Source organism: Pan troglodytes, chromosome 11, assembly GCF_028858775.2.
Source record: "Pan troglodytes isolate AG18354 chromosome 11, NHGRI_mPanTro3-v2.0_pri, whole genome shotgun sequence".
In the NCBI taxonomy this organism is placed as follows: Eukaryota; Metazoa; Chordata; class Mammalia; order Primates; family Hominidae; genus Pan; species Pan troglodytes.
The window spans coordinates 29,501,880-29,523,037 of record NC_072409.2 but is presented as its reverse complement, the minus strand read 5'-3'; the positions used below and the strand labels follow the sequence as shown (position 1 = coordinate 29,523,037).

The window sequence follows — 21,158 nt, the reverse complement described above, 5'->3', positions numbered from 1 at the left end:
ATGTCGAACCCCAAAGCACAGTAATTGGTGGGGGCGACGGGGAGGGGGGGGTGGAACCTGCAGAGCTGAGAGCAGCGCGCGTGCGTACGACACGCGCTGTGCGCCGGAAGAGCACGCCCAGTCCGGGCTGCGCGGAGGAAGCGCTGGGGTCCCGGAGGGCGGGGGTGGCGGCGCCGGAGGTCGCCATGGCTACCGAGCCCGAAGCCGCGGAGCCGGTGGTGCCTTCGCTCGTGGATCGATACTTCACTCGCTGGTACAAACCGGGTAAGTGCGGAGTGATGTTGATCCCTCCTTGGCCGCACTGGCCTAATGCTGTGGAGACTATGTTGACAGATCATAAGCCACGCGCGCTCTCACTGGCTCTCCCTCCCCACGTCAGAAGGCACTGGACTTCTGTGTTCCGTCTAGCCCCAGGGAATGGCATTTGCAAAGACCTGGTGGCCTGAAATACTTCAGGGCGCATTCTGGGGCCGGCGATTGCAGTGCGAGCTCTAGGGTGTTGCTCGCGGTAAGATGAGTACTCTAAACGGAGGCCCCAAAGGTAGGCCGAGGGCTAGGTTGCAACAGTCCTTAAGTGCCTGGAGGGATTGAGGGGCTCACTCTCACAGGGAGTAGCGATACATAAAATTATTTAAATGATCAGATCGAAACTAAGGTAGAGGCAGTAGGGATGGCGAGAAGAGGGTGGGTTAGATTAGAGACATTTAGAAAGAAGAATCTATACATTTACCTTAAGAGACGCCATCTGCCACTTAGAAGTAGGTTTCTTTTTGTACTGTTTTGTGTAAGCAGCACCAGTGGCGGGAGCATCGTTGGGGACTCTCCTTTCTTCCTTTCATTCAGTGATAATGGTTATACTCAGTTTAAAAAATATATATTGTAGCATATTTTCTGTTGGCCAAACATAGGGTGACCAACCTGTCCTAGTTCACCCATGACTGAGGGGTTTCCCAGAATGTCGGACTTGCACCAACATCAGGACAGTCCTGGAAACCACCAACAAAAAATATATATCATAAAGAATGGGATGCTAATTGCATTTTCCTAGCAAAAATACTACGTGTACTCATTTTGAAGTGAGCGTAAAGTAAGATGGAGCAAGGAGTTAATTACCTTAATGTTGAATAAATTATTCTGTCTGGGCCAGATCTCTTTAAATACTTTCTAGGAAACCTTTAGGTATGTCTTTTTGAGTAATGAAGGGATACCCGTGATCAGCATGCAGCATGTATGTGTCCAGTCTTCATTATCAACTATATGACCCAAAGAAAGTACCACATAGTGGTAGTAAATATTGATTTCAGCCACCAACAGACTCATGTATTCTTCTAGATGTCAAAGGAAAATTTTGTGAGGACCACTGTATACTACAGCACTCTAACCGGTAAGCAAATTGGGAATTTTAAATTATCAAAAAAATTTTTTTCCTGGTATTGTAGCCTTGTGGTCTTGGATTGAACAAATGTTCACTAAACAAACATGCATTAATTATCTTCTACTGTGTTGAAATGGTATTATTATAGGAGTTTGTTTGGCAAGAATGAGTATTCCAGTGCCTAGCCACTCTGAACATATAAATTTGATCACTCAAACATCCAAATGGAGGACCACATCATCAGCTGCTATCTGAAGTGGCCAGTCTGTGCCCAACTACTGAACTGTTCAGAGCCCACAGAAAGGGCTACGGTAGAGACATATATGGTATCTCGTATACACAGGCATGCCTTATTTCTTTGTCTTCTACCCCAGTGCTACCTACCTAAAGACCTCTGGTACTCTTCCCTTTCCTGGGAAAGCAATTCAATCTTGTTTTCTCTTTTATTATTGTATTCTCTATTCTACAGTTATGCCCCAATAGTAGCCAAAGGAAAAAGGGGGAAGATGGTAGTTTGACTAAACAAATACCAGTTCATACATTCTTGTTCCAATAGGAGTTATGGGAGGAAAAATTATTCCAAGCAATCACACAGGATCAACTTTTTCTCCTTGTAGAATATGTGTCATCACATTGGCAGAATCTCATCCAGTTCTTCAAAGTGGAAAAACAATTAAAAGCATTTCCTATCAGATCAGTACCAACTGTAGCAGACTTCAGAACAAGGTCTCTGGGAAATTTAAGCGGGTATGTTCCTGTAATTCTGTGATTATCTACTTACATCCTCTATATTCGTGGTAATGACAGATCCAATGAACCTTAGAATCCAGTAGCATATGCTTAGCATACTTCTCTAGCAGTTTGAGGTGCTAATTTTAAGTATACTTTCACCTAAAGAAATTCTCAGCTCCCCCAAATTAGGTATCTCAGGAGGTGTAGTATCTGTTATATTAGGTTCTGTGCTACTATCCCTATAATGCCCAGGATGGAGGAGGGGGAAGGCAGGCCTTTGAAAGGAGAACTCTAATAGCAATATAACAAGATATTTTGTCCCTTCTAGTTGTATTAAACTAGTATGTCGAGTTCTGTAAAATTTAGGTGACTAACTCTTCTTTACCATATATTTCCACATGTAAATTAAACAGAAAAAAAATTCCCAAGGGAGTTAGAAAAAAAAAAAAAGAAAAACATGGGCCGGTCACAGTGGCTCACGCCTGTAATCTCAGCACTTTGGGAGACCAAGGTGGGTGGATCATGAGGTCAGGAGTTTGAGACTAGCCTGGCCAACGGGGTGAAACCCCATCTCTATAAAAATGCAAAAATTAGCCAGGCACGGTAGTGGGCACCTGTAATCCCAGCCACTCGGGAGGCTGAGGCAAGAGAATGGCTTGAACCTGGGAGGCGGAGGTTGCAGTGAGCTGAGATCGCACCACTGCACTCCAGCCTGAGCGGCAGAGCAAGACTCCGTCTCAAAAAAACAAAAACAAAAACATGAATACGAGAAAATATATTTGCTCCTTACTGTTTTTCCATTCCTAAAGCATTGTCAATGTAATACTCATCTACCCACCCCCTGTACCTGCACACAACACTTGGTTATATAGAATGCTATCTCTACCCTCTGTAACTCTAGGCAAAATGGACAGATTATTAAAAGAGTATCATGCCAAGGAGAATTTAGTGACATGTTAAAATGTCTTAACAAACCCACTGGTTGGGAAAGTTTCTGTGGATGATTTAAGTCCTTCATTTACTGAGTTCATACTAAGAGTTTCTGCTAATTGCTCTCACTATTCTAGGAGACCCTTATTCAAACCCCCCTTTGTAGGCCTGAAGTCCCCTAATAATGTGCCTTACAATTATTGATTTTTCCTCACTCAAGAAACTAGTGGACTTAGAAAAGCATGCACCTCTCTTAAACGATAGTCTACAAGTTACAATAACACTTAAGACTTCTGAAGTTTCAATGATAAATCTCTGTCCAAAATAGTAACACTTAAGGCAGGTACAGTTGCTCATGCCTATAATCCCAGCACTTTGGGAAGCCGAGGCGGGAAGATCACTTGAGGCCAGGAATTTGTGACAAACCTAGGCAACATAACAAGACCTCATTTCTACCAAAAAAAAAAAAAATTTTTTTTTTAATTAGCTGGGCATGGTGGCATGTGCCTATAGTCCCAGTTACCCAGGAGGCTGAGGTAAGAGGATTGCTTGAGCACAGGAGTCAAGGCTGCAGTGAGCCATGATGGCACCACTGCACTCCAGCCTGGATGACAGAACAAGATCCTGTCTCAAAAAAAAAAAAAAAAAAAAGTAACACTCCTGTTACAAGTGAAGAACAGAGAGGGACCTGCATATTGAACCCACTACAGGTAAGTTTTCACTGGATCTCAGAACTGCCAATCATTCTCCCAAAGGAGGTGACAAAAAGGCATCAAAACATTTCCGCTGTTTTGGCACAGACCTAGCTCTTTTGTGTCTGCTCTTTTAACACAAGCCTTCCCCTTCCTTCCAAAAGCAGAGAGTCACAATGACTCTAGTATTTTAAAATGAAGAACCCACGTGCGGAGGAGTGAAGCCAATATAGTAATATCTGAATGCCATCTAAAAATGTTTTGAGTGGTAAATAAAGGGGTCATAAAGAATAGCATCTTAACCTGAAATGCCTATGTCCACTACAGGAAAAATTCATGGGAGAAAGGAGGGCAACACATGAAACATGCCTGCACTGGCTCTCATGAGCCTCCCTGTAGATACTTGTGAGAGCCTCCCCAGGTATATCCATCTAGTGGAGTACATGAAACAATAACCATGCCATGACATTCAAACACATACACATCAAAATGTAGTATTGACTCATGGGTCAATTATTTTTATTTTGCTGCTTAAGACTTTTGTTTTCCACATTTTCCTCAAAGTGCATGTTTTTGTTTTTGTTTTTCTTAACTAGAAAAAATATCCCTTACTAACACACTGGGGATTTACAAAGCGGGGGGAAAAAACAACAATATCCCTTCGTCAAAAAGTCTTAGTGATTGACCCTGGTAAATAAGTTCCTTTATCTATTAAGTTCTAATATTAAAATGAGGTAGAAATCTTAATGAAACTAACTTTATACAATATTGCTGTCATACTGTGTCATGTTGAATTTTATATTATTTCTTGTTGATGGATTTTCCCACACTTCTGAAATCTTTATACCTGGTTATATGTAGCTTTCGCATTTACAGTTGATAAAATATATTATCAGTCTGTAAATTCCCATTTATCATGTGTCTTAGCTTTTTTCCCTAGACCTAGGATGGCACCTGGCACACAGTAGGTACTTATATTCATATAGGTTCTGAAATTAATGAATGGTTTTTATATACTGAAGTAACTGATTTAAAACACCAGTTCCAGGAATACATCCTGTTATACACCTAAGGGCTACTTCTCAAAGGAAAGTGGAAATGTCCATCAACTGATTACTTCTTCCGTCTCATTACACAGGGGGCACAGTTTCTAACAGAGCTTGCACCTCTCTGTAAGATTTACTGCTCAGATGGTGAAGAATATACTGTGTCTAGGTGAGTAACTTTTTAGCCACCATTTAGGAGACCAAAGGGAGGTAATTTTTTTTCTTAGAAACAATTTTTTTTAACTAAGTAAACATGCTGAAATCTTAAATTTTCTTAATAGTTGTGTTAGAGGACGTTTGATGGAAGTGAATGAAAACATCCTCCATAAGCCATCTATTCTTCAAGAAAAGGTAAAAGAGAGAGAAAAAATATGATCTCATCCACATACCTTTTATTGGATTTTTTTCACCATTTGACAGTACTAAATATTCTTTCCTTTCCAGCCATCTACTGAAGGCTACATTGCAGTTGTGTTGCCCAAATTTGAAGAAAGTAAAAGCGTAACAGAAGGGTTACTGACACAAAAACAATATGAAGAAGTCATGGTGAAACGCATTAATTCCACAACAGCTACGTCATGAGGATTGACATGGAACAAAAAGCAAAGTGGGATTCTTGTTACCTGGCCTAAACCATCAGGGTACTAAAGGAGAAGAACCAGTATATGTAAAGCATACCTAACAGCCAGCCATATGCAGGGGAGGCCTAGTGCTTCACTTAGTTTTCCCTCTCTGTCTTCATAATGAGCCTTGGTTCCCATTTGTCTACAGCCTGCCAGATCTGGCCTGCCTATGTACTCACCCTGTTCTCTTGCATCTCTCTAACAACTGGCATGCAAGGCATGTTTTTCTGATTAAAACCAAACAAAGCTCTTTGAAGAAGATTTAGAAAATACAGAGAAGTTTTAAGTAGCCAAGTAAAAATAATTTACCCATCATCCCATAATCCAGAAGTAAATATATTTGACCCTTGAGCAACATGGGTTTGAACTGCGAGGGTCCACTTATGCACGGACTGTTTTCAACTATAAACGAGTCAAAAATATATCATTAACCAAACACGAAACCCACTTATAGAGCAGGTTCATATACTCAGGTTCCAAAGGGCCAACTGCAGGACTTGAGTTCTCACATATGGATTTGGGTATATGTGGAAGTTCCTGGAACCAATCCCCTATGTAAACCAAGGGATAACTACTACATTTTAACCTACTTCTGTTTGAACATATGGTATGGTTATTGCTTTTGCCTCATTTTCCTAACAGTTTGAAGTTTAAAAAAACCTAACCCGCCTTTCTTACCCAGTCTCCTATAATGTGCCTACCAAAAAGCCTAGTCCTGGCCCATCTGCCTCAACTCCTCTCCCTTTTAGGTTGTAGGGAAGAGGCCGGAGTGTAGAGTATATCATATCTTCTGTCCCCCTTATGCCAACAAGATGGCCTTCCCCTCTGAAACAAAGTAAAACTGCAACACTGTGACTTCTTAAATGAGGGATATGTGAAAAGGCTATGAAAAATACAAAGGCTTTCCTAAGAAATGTGTTACAATGCAGTGGGAAGCTAATTCTTGAAATATGCACATTATAGTTACTCAGTCTCACATACTCTAGTTACCAGCAAAGAAGTTACTGAGAATATGTCATTCAAAGGCATAGAGGCCTTTGAATGGAACAAATGCTTTCACATCATTTAAAGTAAAAAAAAACCTCCAACAACTGTGAATTTATAGTTTAAGAGTGATTTACACTGAATTTCAAATAAAAGGACTATAAAACGTGTTATTTTTCTGTAAGGGCTATAACATACATTTCAATATCACTGTTTTTAAATAAAATATACTTTTATACAGAAGAAATCATTCTATATTAATTCCATTGGTTATCTATCCTCTTATGCTGTTGAAGTCATAAGTTACCCCTTCCCAACCCCCACTTGCTCTTTCACTAGAGAACAGTATTTTTTCAGGTGTGCAAAAATATTATCTAATGAAAGTACAAGTGGGGGTTGGAATTTTTAAGTTTTAATTATTTACAAAATAATACTTATTTTGTAAATAAAACAACATTTTGGTTCATAGGAAAAACTTGTAATCTGAGTGCCAGCATGACTATCCCCCTAAATATACCCCCCAGACATGATACGTGTAGTAAGTGGATAAACACCTCCATGATGGTGCTATTAGCTGAAAATATAAACAAACCAGCAGATCCTCACTTTAAGTAGCACAATGACTCTTGAAGGCGTCATAAAACTAAGACAGTAAACATAGTAAAAGAATTGTGTATAACATTTTACATATAACATTACCTCACATCATTCTCCCATTACTTCTACTGTAATTTAAAAGAATACTTTGGTTTCAGAGCATAAAAATCATGCTTAATGATTTTGACTGTTTAAGGAAAGATTTTAAAAAGGTTATTAACAGAGCTGAGTGCAGCACATTTTCTCCCGAAGGACTACAGTGAAAATTTTCCTCAATAAAATATTGACTAGCTGTGGTCAATTGGCATTACTGTGGTTCTTCCGGATCTTTTGTGAATACTGATTGTGGTGGCTGACCCAGATAAAGATCATCAGATAAGCTTATATTATCTACTGCCATTTGATAACTGACATGCCCTGTTAGATTTCAAAATGAATGTCAAAGCATTAAGATACAAATACTATGACTGGAGTCTAACACAAAGTTGGCCATACTATATTATAAGGAGAAAACCTATAAACCAGATCCTTGAATCATGACCCCACCCACAAAAACAAGAAAAGCTTTAAACTCCTAAATTAAAAAGACTAAAGAAAGATGTTTTTTGTTTTAAAGTGAACATTTCAATTGTGTGATATTCAGAATTTAAATAGATTCTTGGCTGCCTTATTCTGTCTTTATCTTCCATTCCATCAATAAATACTGAGAAAGTTCAAAATATCTTTTAAGTCTATAAGATAGGCTTAGAATCCCAGCTAATATTCAGGGCAGACTGGCCAGCTATGCTAGAACTAGAACCAAAAACCCATCTCATACTCTCCAGGAGGTGTTCCAGGATTCTGTGGAGTTCCATTACCTTACTTTTGGGAGTAGGTGAGGGACATACACAGCACAGCAGACCCACCCTTGCTGTACAAAATGCTTATTAGGGAACAAAGTTGCGGCTGGCATGGATAATCTGGGACAGGGTCATCAAGGGGATTTTTGTCAAACTTGGTAAACAGAGGGATTGAAGAGTCCACAGGTTTAAGGAAAACCCTGCATTCACCCAGACTACTGTATGTTTGCTGCTGACATTAGTGATCTGGATGATAAAGAAAGAAAACAGTTAAGGTAAAATATGCCAAAGGCGAGCACATATTCAAAATAGCTTCTTGTGGATTAAATTGTCCTTAAGACAGTTGGCATATTTGGTTTGACTTTTAAAGAACATTAGTGCAATGTTCCATTTTAAAAATCACACTACAATTAGAATCTAGCAATTACCAAGACATTTATTAGTTGTCAAAAAGCTTTACGATCAGTTTCATGATCAGAAAATAGAGCAAAATTTCAATATTGTTTTCTTTATAAAATTGATGAATTTCTGAAAAGATAAAGGATCATTTGATTTTTAAAAATGTCAGCTTCATCACATGATGTTCCAGAGATCTGACCCCAAAAGCTTCTCAAGTTTTACCATCCATAGTGTCCTTGTTTGTAACTGAGACCCATCTGTTATTTTCCATCTGAAGCTGGAAAGAGTTAAGACAATTAGTATCTGGTTTCACTCTGAAAAAAAAATTACAAAATTAAGTAGTAACTATTTTCTTTTAAACCATTTTTTAAAGTATGAGTCTAAAATAGAAAAGCTACCTCACCTTCTTCAGCAGTTTATAACAAAGTGAAAGAAGTTGGACTAAGAGAGCCATCATGGATCTTGTCTTCGTAATACACTTGTCAACCTACAATGACAAAAAGCATGCAAATGATATTCTAAAAGTAGTACTTAAAAGACCTTACCATTTATTTAGTTTTAACATGATAAAATTTCTCCATATGGAAATCTAAGGGATCTTGAAAGAGATATGGATTTAGGCACATGAGCTGACTCAAAGCCCCAGGACACAGGTGCAGGGGTCGCTGCCTAGATTTCATGTCTATCTCATGGAACCCCAGCAGAAAGAGTGGGTGGAAAATTAATCATTCTACTGCAGGCTGTTTAGGGGCTTCTCAAAACACTCCAAATAGTGGAATTAAATCCCATCCTTTGCAATTCCTTGCACTCTATTTTGTGGGCACAAACCCATATTCTCTCAGACAAATTATAGGAGACCAGACTCGGAGGCACCTGTGTCCTAGTTGCAGAGGTAATGACTTCAGAATTGAAGGGTAGCTGTTCAGTGCTATGGAATTAATGATGTCCAAAAAACTACTTTATTTGGTGAATCTGCTACTCTCTAGGGTCAGTTATGAGAGTAGATAATAAATGATTCTTGTAGACAAGGCATGAAAAAAGGAAATAAATTGCCCTTCTGTGGGTACTAACAGTTTATTTGAAGAAAAGGGGGCTTTAACCAGATAAAGATAGATGTGTGAAAGTTTTTCATATGTCTCTTTTACCTTTAGAAATACTTTATTCTGCAAAGAAGTCTTAGTTACTGTCTGGAGCTGGTGGCATAGAGGAATTAGCTTGTTTATTTCCAGGAGAAGCATAAGCTTGTCGTCGTCTTTCAGCTGAAATGTAATTTAACAAGTTATAACAGCCCGCAACAAAACTCCATCTTTAATACCTTAAACACCTTTATACATTGATATTATACCCCCAAAGTAGGTTATACATAATACCACCCCCAGCTCCAGGTAGGTAGACATGTGTTACCTGTTTTGAAAAAGCTTGAACACTGGCAGTAAGCTTTAAACCCTCTGCAGCAAAAACCTGGTAGAAAGAGAAAACACCACTATTTTAGACTGATGTCTATGGATAGTTGGTAAGAAATATACTTACTAATAATTTTTACGTAGAATTTTAAAAATAAAGCCTAGATATAAAAAGTCTGTCAGGAACTCCTAAACTTTTTCCAGTACCAGGAATGCACAGGGTTTAACTGTTTTCAGAAGGAGTTTCCACAGACCAGATGCAGAATCCATCCCTGGAGAGGCTTCTCCACACCAGACCTCCAATTATTCTGGAGGGTCACACAGACCTGTGATATTCAGCCACACAAATTATGTCTAGATTATGCAAGGGACCTAGAGCTCATCTCAAATATGCTCAATTATAAAAGGATGATGAATTTTCAAGCATGAGGTCAAAAGGGTTAGGACCTTCCCAATTCCATCTAGGCAAGACAAAATTTGTCACCCATACATATTCCATAACCAGACATTTGAGAGAACCAATCCAGGTGGTTGGTTTTTGTTGCTACTTTTTTTCAGATTAATTTTCACTATTCACCATGTACCATGAATTCTATAATTTAATGAGATGAACAGGATGATGGAGAAGTAGAGTGAAAAATAAGGTTGTACAGGTTAGATAGAAGTATTTAGCATATTATGTTAAAATGGTTTGCAGACTATTTTAGAGTGAGATGCCAGGGGAGTAAAGGGAGGAAGGCTTAGTTTTAGGTGGCATCAGTAATAATGGAGAGAACAGGGAAAATCTGAGAGTGGTTTGTGAATGAAAATAATAGGTCTTCATAATAAATTAAAGAATACTAAGAAGGAGGAGGCAATAATTCCAGGGTTAATTTTTACCCTCTATTCAAAAGGCTTAACACCTTGCTATCACTGGATAAAATGATCTCAAGGTCAAATCGTACTTTGCAACCTTCCCTTTAAAAGGGAAACCAGTAAGCTTTACATCTAGATTCCAACCAAACGAAATGATTCACTTCCCCAAGTGTTCCTTATCACTTCATGTTACCACTTTCTATTCTGCAAATTTTCTCTTTCCTTCTAGCCTGCAAACCCCTTGGGGACAAAATCCATGTCTGTCTCATACAGTATGATGGTTTTAAAACTACCTGAAAGCTGGTAACTCCCAGGTCTGTGTCTCCACTCCTGAACTATCCTGACATCAGTCTTGTACAGTCATCCCTCAGTATCCATGGGAGATTGGTTCCCAGACCTCCCCAAGGATACCAAAATCTGTAGATGCTTAAGTCCCTTAAATGAAACAGTGTAGTATTTGCATATAACCTACACACATCATCCCATATACTTTAAATCATCTCATCTCTAAATTATAATACCTAAGTTAATGTAAATGCTAAGTAAATCGCAGTTATACTGTATTGTTTTCCCTCCCTTGGAACTCTAACCTTTTAAAATGTATTTTGTTTTTTTTTAACTGTTGTTATATTTTATTGGTTTTCTTCCTTTTTTTTTTTTTTTTTTTTTGAGACAGGGTCTCACTCTGTTGTCCAGAGTGAAGTGAAGTGAAGTGGTGTGATCACAGCTCACTACAGCCTTGACCTCCCAGGCTCAAGCGATCCTCCTGCCTCAGCCGCCTGAGTAGCTAGGATTACAGGTGTGTGCCACCGTGCCCCGCTAGTTTTTTTTTTTTTGTAGAGACAAGGTCTCACTATGTTGCCCCAGCTGGTCTCAAACTCCTGGACTCAAGTGATCCTCTCAGCTTGGTCTCCCAAAGTGCTAGGGTTACAGGAGTGAGCCATTGTGCCCAGACTGTTTTTACTGTTTGGAATATTTTCAATCCATAGTTGGTTGAATCTGCAGATGCAAAACCTGCAGATAGGGAGGGCCAAGTGTATATCCTATCTGACCTTTGTACTTAACATGTGCAAAACAAAATGCTCGATTTCCACCCTCTAAATCTAGGGTTCTCCCTCAGTGTTCCCTGTCTCAGAAAATGGCACTACCACTCACTCTGTTGGCCAAGCCAAAAACCTTACTTAAAACATAATAGGATCAGCTGGGCATGGTGGCTCAGGCCTGTAATCCCAGCACTTTGGGAGGCTGAGGCGGGCAAATCACAAGGTCAAGAGATCGAGACCATCCTCGCCAACATGGTGAAACCCTGTCTCTACTAAAAATACAAAAATTAGCTGGGCGTGGTAGCGCACACCTGTAGTCCCAGCTACTCGGGAGGCTGAGGCAGAAGAATCACTTGAACCCGGGAGGCGGAGGCTGTAGTGAGCCGAGATCGTGCCACTGCACTCCAGCCTGACAACAGAGCGAGACTAAGTCTCAAAAAAAAAAAAAAAGTCCTTCCCATGGCCTACAGAGACATCATATTTTACCCCTTTCCTTCTGGCTCACTTCACTCCCATCTATAATTGCCTCCTTACTCTTCTGATACACCCAGCCCTACCCCTGCACCTCGGGGCTTTGCACTTGTTTTGGCTATCTAAAATCCTCTACCCACATTTATCCATCCAACTCTCACTTCATTACTGTCTCTATTCAAACATTGGCTCCTTAGAGAGGTCTTTTCTGACCACCCCCCTATCACCTCTGTATTCTAGTCGTACGTGATTTTATCTCCAAGTACTTACATATGTGCACTGAATGCTTAAATTCTTATTGTCTATATTCTGCCATTAGAACATAAGCTCTATGGGGGCAGGAGCTTTGCTTTGTTCACTTTTCTCCACAGAGCTCTGTTCTCCCAGATCTGACATATAGCACAAGTTCAATAAATATTTGCTGAATGAAGTATGCAATTTTATGTTCATCACAGTTTGGAGACAATTCATTGGACATTGATTTAATGACTAAGCTCACATAGGAAGAAGGTAAGTAGTGGATCTTTTGTAGTAAAACACCCCTACAGGGCGGTATGACAGAATGGACTTGGGCCAAACTGAAAAAAATAAATAAATTCAGAATTTCAACTATCTTGAGGGAAATAGCTCATTTATAGTCTGCTTTATAGAAAAATCCAGAAGACACATTTTCTATAATACTTCTGATTATGTTGACAATCATCCTCTTAAGCTGAAATCCCTTTCCTACAGAATGCCAAATAAAACTATATGAGTGATAAAGTGATAGAAATTTCTTTTTTTTTTTTGAGATGGAGTCTTGCTCTGTCACCCAGACTGGAGTGCAGTGGCGTGATCTCAGCTCACTGCAAGCTCCGCCTCCAGGGTTCACGCCATTCTCCTGCTTCAGCCTCCCAAGTAGCTGGGACTACAGGTGCCCACCACCACGCCCAGTGAATTTTGTGTATTTTTAGTGGAGACAGGGTTCCACCGTGTTAGCCAAGATGGTCTCGATCTCCTGACCTCGTGATCCACCCACCTTGGCCTCCCAAAGTGCTGGGATTACAGGCGTGAACCACCGCGCCTGGCCTAAAGTAATAGAAATTTCAAATCTCAGATGTACATGGGAATGCCAAAGGAGACTATGTGAGTGATAAAGTGACAGAAATTTCAAATTTACACACAAGAATGCTCTTGGTTCTAGAGAGGCAAACAGGCTAACATGGGGATCAGGGAAAACATAAAAGGAATTTTGCAACCCACTTGCCAATCTAAAGCCTCTAACTAGAGGGAGTAGAATTACAGATGGGCCTATGTGGAGTCCTGTTAAGACACATGGCACAAGAGTGGGTGTTAGCATATCTGTCTCTCCTTTAATGCCCTAAATCATCATGAATACTGAAGGAAAGAAGGAAACTAAGGTGTACTTAATACCCTCTAATAATAGTCTTAAGCATTTTAACAGATACTCTCTCATGTGTTATCTCATTTAATCAATATATTTTAACCAATTCAATAATGAAGAGGCCAAAAATCTTTCTAGAACTCTGGATTTGCATCTGCTTACAGGATATTTTCACCTACTTAGGTAAACCTAAAGCTTATTATTGCATCTATTGACTACCAACAAAGCCCATTCTACTTTATGCTCATAATATTTAAGTTTCTTTCCAATGAGGTCAGGATAGTTTTGCAAAATGTCATTGCAAGCCATCTACCTTTCTACTTTTCTACTGCTCTCTGTAATACACAGGTAGGTACAGATGTAAGCATATACACATGATATAATAAATCATCCGGAAAACATTTATTACCCACTTTTAGCCCGAAATTAAAGTACTAGCATAAAACGGAAACAAGGCATACCTCTAGTTGATGAATTAAATCCTGGGAAGTTTTCAGTGGCCCCTCTCCTCTAAAATAAAATTAATTGTTAAGAAGGTAACAAAAAGTTATTACCTGAAAATTGACTTTATAATGTTAAAATTTTAGAGCATTTGTGTATTAACAAATCCTAAATTTTGAAGAATAATATGAATAGACTGATAATATTGTAACTTTATGCTTAAAGCAACTTTAATATTTAACAATTATTTATTAAGATATTTTTCCCCAAGTAAACCTCATGTATGTTAATTTCATAATATAAAAAATTTTAAACAAACAAGTAATATTTAAGTTCCATTTCTCTTTTTAACCTTTTTCATTTTACTTCATAAATTAAATATGTGAGATTTGATAATGTCTTGACCAAAAGCCTTTGTTACGTAATGGAAAGAGGATCAAACCAAAACTCAGGACATTTCACTTCTAATTCTTATTTCAATTCTGGTAGTAACTCAGTTATCTAACCTTGATGAGGCATATCACTGAACATTCAATTTTGAGTGAGTAAAGCAATCATAATAATACTTGTGCTACCACTCTCATCAGAAGATTGAGGAACAGCAGATAAAAAGTACCAAGAAGAATTAAGAACTCTAAAAAATGAAAAGTAAATTACAATAAGAATAACCAAATGCATTAAGAAGAGCAATGGACTAGGGATAAGTCAGAAAATCTGGAATCTTGTAGCAACCAGTTCTGCCACTTAGGAGATGTGAACATATCATTCCTGTTCTCCAGTAAACCGTCGTGAAAATCAAATGAAATGATGAAGCAAAAACCACATTAAAAACTATAAGGTACTAGTATGTTTGAAATATTGAAAAACTATAAGGCACTAGAAAATCTTAAATATCTAAATTATTAAGAAATATGAATGATTACATGTAAATCATTAAGAAATCATATAAATTATTAAGACAACCTTAAACAGTAACCTGAGGAAGGGCTATAAATCTGCCCAGGAAAACTGCTACAAGGTATTTATCTATTACAGAAAAATCCATTTTCTATTCTGGAATGTCATCACTACTGTCCGATAACTATATTCTAGGAAGAAGTCCTATTCCACAGAGCTTCCCTTCATAGTGCAACCCCTCATGTTTCCCAGTGTCCATGGGATACTCTACAACTTTGACACTGAAACAAAAAATACTGAGCATGCCATCCTGAAATATTCTGAAATAAAACTAATCAAAGGAGATGCTATAATCTTTTTTTAAAAAGTTGGCCAAGCGCGGTGGCTCATGTCTGTAATCCCAGCACTTTGGGAGGCCAAGGTGGGCAGATCACTTGAGGTCAGGAGTTTGAGACCATCCTGGCTAACATAGCGAAACCCTGTCTCTACTAAAAATACAAAAATTAGGCCGGGTGTGGTGGCTAACGCCTGTAATCCCAGCACTTTGGGAGGCTGAGGCGGGCAGATCACCTGAAGTCAGGAATTTGAGACCAGCCTGGCCAAAATGGTGAAATCCCATCTCTACTAAAACTACAAAAATTAGCTGGGCGTGGTGGCACACAACTGTAATCCCAGCTACTTGGGAGGCTGAGGCAGGAGAATCACTTGAACTCGGGAGATGGAAATTGCAGTGAGCCGAGATTGCACCACTGCACTCCAGCCTGGGCGACAGAGCAAGACTCCGTCTCAAAAAAAATAAAAAATAAAGAAATACAAAAATTAGCCAGGCGTCATGATGTGTGCCTGTAATCCCAGCTACTCGGGAGGCTAAGGCATGAGAATTGCTTGAATTCAGGAGGCAGAGGTTGCAGTGAGCCGAGATCATGCCACTGCACTCCAGCCTGGGTGACAGAGCAAGGCTACATCTCAAAAAAAAAAAAAAAAAACCAGGCAAGTCTATTGATGAACCCTTCATTTGGGAATATTTTACATATCAAACTATATTCATTAATAATATATTCCCCCAAGTCTTATTAGTCAAAAACATTTTTTAAAAGCATGATTTTCATCACCATGGAAATAACTAGCTTGATTCCAGCCAAAAGCTGAGATTTTTGTTATTTCAGTTAGTCTGTGCAAATTTATTGTGGGTAAACACAGGAGTTCCATTTTGCATTCTTTTAGAGGCCTGGGCCATCAGATTTTAAAAAGGTATGAACTTAAAAAGGTCAAAATTCATGCTGGGAAGACTCAATCACAGGATAAGCTTGCTAACAACAGTTAAGAACAATGGAAGGAAACCACCAAAGGAATGGTCTCCAATGATGGAAAATATGATAAGGTACTGACAAATGACAGCTAAACAGCAGCAAAATTTCTAACTCCTATCATTTCTGCCTTCTTTTTCCAGAGAATTATCTATCTAGAAAAGGTAGAAGACGTCATCAAGAGGAAAATGATGCCTCTAAGCTTGGGACTGCATCTTCCCCACTCTTAATCCTCCTTCTATAGGAAGGAATCTTCACGAGCACAGCATCCCTCACTTCTCTCTGCTGCCTTACCTATCCCATCCCATAAAAGGAGGTGGATGCTCATCTTTTCAGTCTTTCTGGTGACTTTGCAAAAATAAATTGAACACATTAACCCTTTCTTTTCTCCTTTTTCTCTTGGAAGTGAAGCTGCCTTTGAGATATAACTGGTCTTCCATGTGTTTTATAGAGATACATTGTGTCCCTATGAGGTAAGACTTTGTAATTCTAGGGATCATTTTTCAAAACTTAATTGCCTATGGACATAAAGTACTTTCTCCAATATCAGCTTTATCAATATAAATGTTACCAGCTCCCATCTACCTATTCTTTTGCTTATTTTTCATTTTGTTCAAAACTTGGGTGGGAAAAGGGGGTGCTGTTTATTTATTTATTTATTTTTGAGATGGAGTCTCACCCTGTCACCCAGGCTGGAGTGCAAGTGGCGCGATCTCAGCTCACTCCAAGCTCCACCTCCCGGTTTCACGCCATTCTCCTGCCTCAGCCTCCCAAGTAGCTGGGATTACAGGCGCCCGCCACCACGCCCAGCTAATTTTTTTTTTTTTTTTTTTTTTTTTTTTTAAGTAGACACCGGGTTTCAGTGTGTTAACCAGGATGGTCTCGATCTCCTGACCTCGTGATCCGCCCACCTCGGCCTTCCAAAGTGCTGGGATTACAGGCGTGAGCCACCATGCCCGGCAGGGGGTACTATTTATTGAGTCCCAAATCCCACACAGTTGTAGAGATCCTTCACTACTTTAATTGAGCTTCAGTCTAGAATACTGAAGCTACCTGCAGGTGTGTCCCACGGTGGATAACCTTTCCAAAATCAGAATGAGTAGGACAGGAGCCAGAAAACTGGAGATATCAAGTATTTCCCAGGTTTCCAAAAATGAAAAAGATAGATTTCAGAAACTAAGTGAAAAGCTTGAAGTTATTCCTTGAGAAAATTCTAGAAGGGATTATTGAGCAGATAACTGATTTTAACTAAGCAGAATTACTATACCTTATGTATAAATTACTAAAATGGAAGACTGAAATATGACTAACATTGACATCAACAAGGCATTTGATCAAGAGTCTTGTAATATGAACAAGACAGAGAATATAGGTCAAATAACATTAAAGTTAGGGGAATTCTCTACATAATGAATGGTGACTCACAGAGATTTGGCACGCTATTGACATAGTCCTCATAGCTCTATTCTTTGATCTGTGTCTAATCAATCTTCATCTGTATCTAGTCAATCACTGTATAAAGGCATAAAAGACATGTTTTCTTAACATACTGATGCTGGCTGGGAGAGGCATTAATATGCAGGATAACAAAAAAGCAGGATGTAAAATTATTTCAATGATGGAAAGAGTGGGCAGAAACCTAGCAGAAGATCCCTTCTAAATCTAAATCCTAATTAAATACATGTGTCTTGTTGTTGCATTCACTTACGTAAATTGTCATAGTAACTACTTTTAGTCTTTTTACCATATATTTGATACCGACTTTAACCTATCAATGATTTAACATGGAACTTTTTTCTTTACACCAGATATCATTATACTGATTTAAAAAATAAAAATACAACTACATTTACCTAGTAAATAAATACAGAGAATAGGCCATACTGGACATGTTCCGTCCATATTGAACAATCTCATTCTCCTGATCTTCCCACTTCTCAATTTCGCAGTCAGCGTCAGAGGTGAGCAAACCCAGCTTAAGTCCAAGCTTTGCTATCTTGGCTTGCTCCTACGAAACAGACGTTTTAATCACAACGACTTTATCACTATTCATGTTAAAGGAAGATTAGATGTAGGAATTGGTCTTACCTCAGAGTCAGGCTTGTCTGGCTTTAATGATTTCAGGTTTGCATTATTCTTCTGTGACAATAAAAAGATTAAGATTATCTTAAAAAGCAGTACATTAAACTGTAAGGAAATACAATAGTAATACAAAGCGTAACAAAGTACTTGTAACAAAAGTTTAAAATATTCAGTATGTAATGACTGAATATTTTACCAATTGCAAATACTCTACTAGTAAGTGAGTTCAGCTTTGAACAGGTTGTTAGTTTGAAATCTGGAGCCAGAGAAAGCAAGTCAGTGCCTTCCCTGCTCTGTGGCCTCTGTGCTTACAGCTGCCCTCCTCTTTTCACAAGGGCTTCCAGGGACTCAAGACAACTTCTGCAGTATTCCTGGAGTCCAATTATTATGTCCCCCAAACCTCCCTGGCTTCTCCATTCAACAAGATTCTTATAATGCTTGAATTATTCTTATGAAATGATATATTAAAATTAGCCACTATCTGTAGTTTTCTATACATTCCTTATGTTATGACTCCAGAATTCAATTCCTTTAACTAATTTGCTCTTGGAAGGCTAAATTTCAACTCTCTAGCTTCATAGATATCCCAACTGCTAATCTCATATCCCAAGTTATAAAGAGATTATACTTAGGATTCTGAATTTAATATGTGAACCAATGTTCAATGGCTCCCTATTTTTGAAAGAGAAAGTTTGTTTTCATGTAAACTATCTGGAACTCAGAGTGTATTTTCCCTAGAAGGGGAGAAAATATTCCATCCTAGTTAGACCAGACTAGTCCACTGATGCCTGTATACTTGAAGAATAGAGTACCAGGACAAATCACACCACCACCAATAGCAACATTTCTTTGAAAAATATATTCCGAAGTTCTCTGGAGATGAAAGCCCACAGAGGGGATTCCTCCAACTCTGAGATCTGGTGAAAGCTCCCATGGTAGAGGCAGGAGTCCCAGAACAGCTAGGGTTTGTAGAGAAAAGGGGGCCAGCAGATGCAGGGAGCCAACTTTTTACAATGGAAACATATATTTAAGTCATACACACTCACAAACACACATTGGGTATGGATTCACATACATGCACACAAAGTATAAATTACAATAAAACAAAACACTCATGTGTACACTTAGGAAGAAAAATCATCACTAATACTTTAAGGAAAAAGATCTTCTCATACATATATTTTTATTTCCCTTATTACCATGACTTTTTACTTCTGACCAACTATTCTGTCACCAGTTTCACCACAGAACAAAACAGCCTCGTGGAGTTTAGATCTGCTCATGGAACATAGCCCTTTTGAGATTTTCTAATGATGTTTACTATTAAAGAAACAGGTGAAGTTGAAGGACAGAAAATAAAAATAAAGGAATTCTTGTTACACACACATGCACACACACAGAGAGAAAGAGACAAAGACAGAGAGAGAGAGAGAGAGAATAAACAAATATGACCAATGATCTCTCTGGCTCCTCCTTGAATGGTCACATCATCTTTATCTCCATCCTTGGTCTAGTTGACTATAAGGCAACTGATAAAACATTTAAGAAAGTAAGGAACACCCTCAAGGTTTTTAGGTTTTATTTTATTCAGAATTTTATACTTTATATTATTCTTTTAAATTTAGTTGCATTTTCATGATTTTTATTTTTACTTTTACTAATGATAATGATTATTAAAGTTTAATGACGACTGAAATGGAATTGCCTAAAAAGGTAAATAAACCATCTTAATAATGTAACCAAGCTTGCCATCTAGTGGACACTATTTTGGAATGCAGTCAGATTCATTCGTTTCAGTTATATAAAGCTAAAAGACGTCAGTCCCCTAAATATAAATAGCACCAGACTCCAACTTCACTTCCTAAAAGAGAGAACTATAATTTTCTAGGAATATAATTAGCTATGCTATCCCTCAACTAAGAAAATGGTTCATGACTCTGAAATGATTTGTTACTAAAGATAAAAAATACTATTCAGTTGAATAAAATCTTTGTTCCATTCAACCTGTTAAAAGCTTTGTGATGCCTTTTCTAATTCTCAAAAAATTATTTTGTAGTAGCCCTAAATTATAGCACTTACAAAAACAGTGAGTCTATCCTTACTTGCTTAAACCCAGTAGGATATTAGCTATAAAACCATCTGTTAGGGTTAAGTTAGCTTAAAATAACAAAAATAGACAAATTGCTATCTGTACTTTCAAACTGTTCTGACAATAGCTTAAGGCACAAAAACTGTTTTTTTTTTTAAGTCACAGAATTAATTTGCAGTATCATGATCACTTTTGCACCAGCTACATTCAGTTCCTAATGTTGTATTTCAGTATTAAATGCCAGTCCCTTTTCAAAAAGTACACTAATTAAGTTTGGACCATTTTTTGATTTGGGGATTTGATTTATCATTTGTTCTTCCCCTACACCATCGACCATTCCCACTACCATTTCTAAAACTCCAGACTTAAGACTTTAATATCTCTCTTCATTGCAAGTTCTCTCTTCTGATACTCACCATCTGTTCTTCACCACACTGTTACTATTGATAATCATCAGTAATTTTATTTATTTTTTTTTTTGAGACAGTCTTACTCTGTTGGCCAGGCTGGAGTGCAGTGGCACGATCTTGGCTCACTGCAACCTCCATCTCCCAGGCTCAAGCAATTCTCCTGCCTCACCCTCCCGAGTAGCTGGGATTACAGGCATGTGCCACCACGCCTGGCTAATTTTTTTTGTTGTTGTTGTTTTGTTTTTGTATTTTTAGTAGAGACACGGTTTCACCATGTTGGCCAGGCTGGTCTCAAACTCCTGACCTCAGGTAATCCACCCGCCTCGGCCTCCCAAAGTGCTGGGATTACAGGCATAAGACACCGTGCCCAGCCCACAATTTCCAATATTTTTGACCCCCAAAAGGGATCTTGGGACCACTACTTGGTTAATATACCACTCTGTATCTCTTTCCCATAAGTATGACATGTGACATGTTTTCATCTAGGTAGAAAGCATATGAAAGTCCTTAGTTTGCTGAAAGTGATTCCAACATGACTTCTCAAAGTAGATCCAAGATT

At 38.5% G+C, this 21,158-nt stretch overlaps 2 protein-coding genes across 5 annotated transcripts in view; one reads left to right on the top strand and one right to left on the bottom strand.

The window, feature by feature from the left end:
* Nucleotides 1–91: 91 nt before the first annotated feature.
* ABITRAM (actin binding transcription modulator) lies at nt 92–16,399 on the top strand. 3 transcript variants are annotated; one of them, NM_001251912.4, is made up of 6 exons: nt 92–264; nt 1,333–1,384; nt 1,993–2,122; nt 4,868–4,944; nt 5,057–5,126; nt 5,220–6,629. In NM_001251912.4, the coding sequence occupies exons 1-6, from the start codon at nt 186–188 to the stop codon at nt 5,355–5,357; spliced, it is 546 nt and encodes a 181-aa protein (NP_001238841.1). In that variant the 5' UTR covers nt 92–185; the 3' UTR covers nt 5,358–6,629. The 3 variants fall into 3 exon arrangements, with proteins under 3 accessions (NP_001238841.1, XP_054513757.1, XP_063643219.1); XM_063787149.1 differs by lacking the exon at nt 92–264 and having other exon boundaries at nt 1,332–1,384; nt 1,524–2,122; nt 5,220–7,280; XM_054657782.2 differs by lacking the exons at nt 4,868–4,944; nt 5,057–5,126; nt 5,220–6,629 and adding an exon at nt 16,162–16,399.
* Nucleotides 8,235–21,158, bottom strand: part of CTNNAL1 (catenin alpha like 1) — a 70,976-nt gene continuing 58,052 nt past the window's right edge. The window contains exons 13-20 of one of the 2 annotated variants that reach the window (XR_010148885.1): nt 18,107–18,157; nt 17,872–18,026; nt 17,444–17,530; nt 13,835–13,883; nt 9,622–9,678; nt 9,363–9,476; nt 8,621–8,704; nt 8,235–8,494 (exon numbers count right to left, since the gene is read on the bottom strand). Coding sequence is in view for 1 of the 2 variants with exons in the window: in XM_001143522.7 (XP_001143522.2) it covers nt 8,429–8,494; nt 8,621–8,704; nt 9,363–9,476; nt 9,622–9,678; nt 13,835–13,883; nt 17,872–18,026; nt 18,107–18,157 (576 nt within the window). In the remaining variant the exon portion in view is untranslated. The remainder of the gene's footprint in view (nt 8,495–8,620; nt 8,705–9,362; nt 9,477–9,621; nt 9,679–13,834; nt 13,884–17,443; nt 17,531–17,871; nt 18,027–18,106; nt 18,158–21,158) is intronic. The other variant, XM_001143522.7, reaches the window with a different exon arrangement.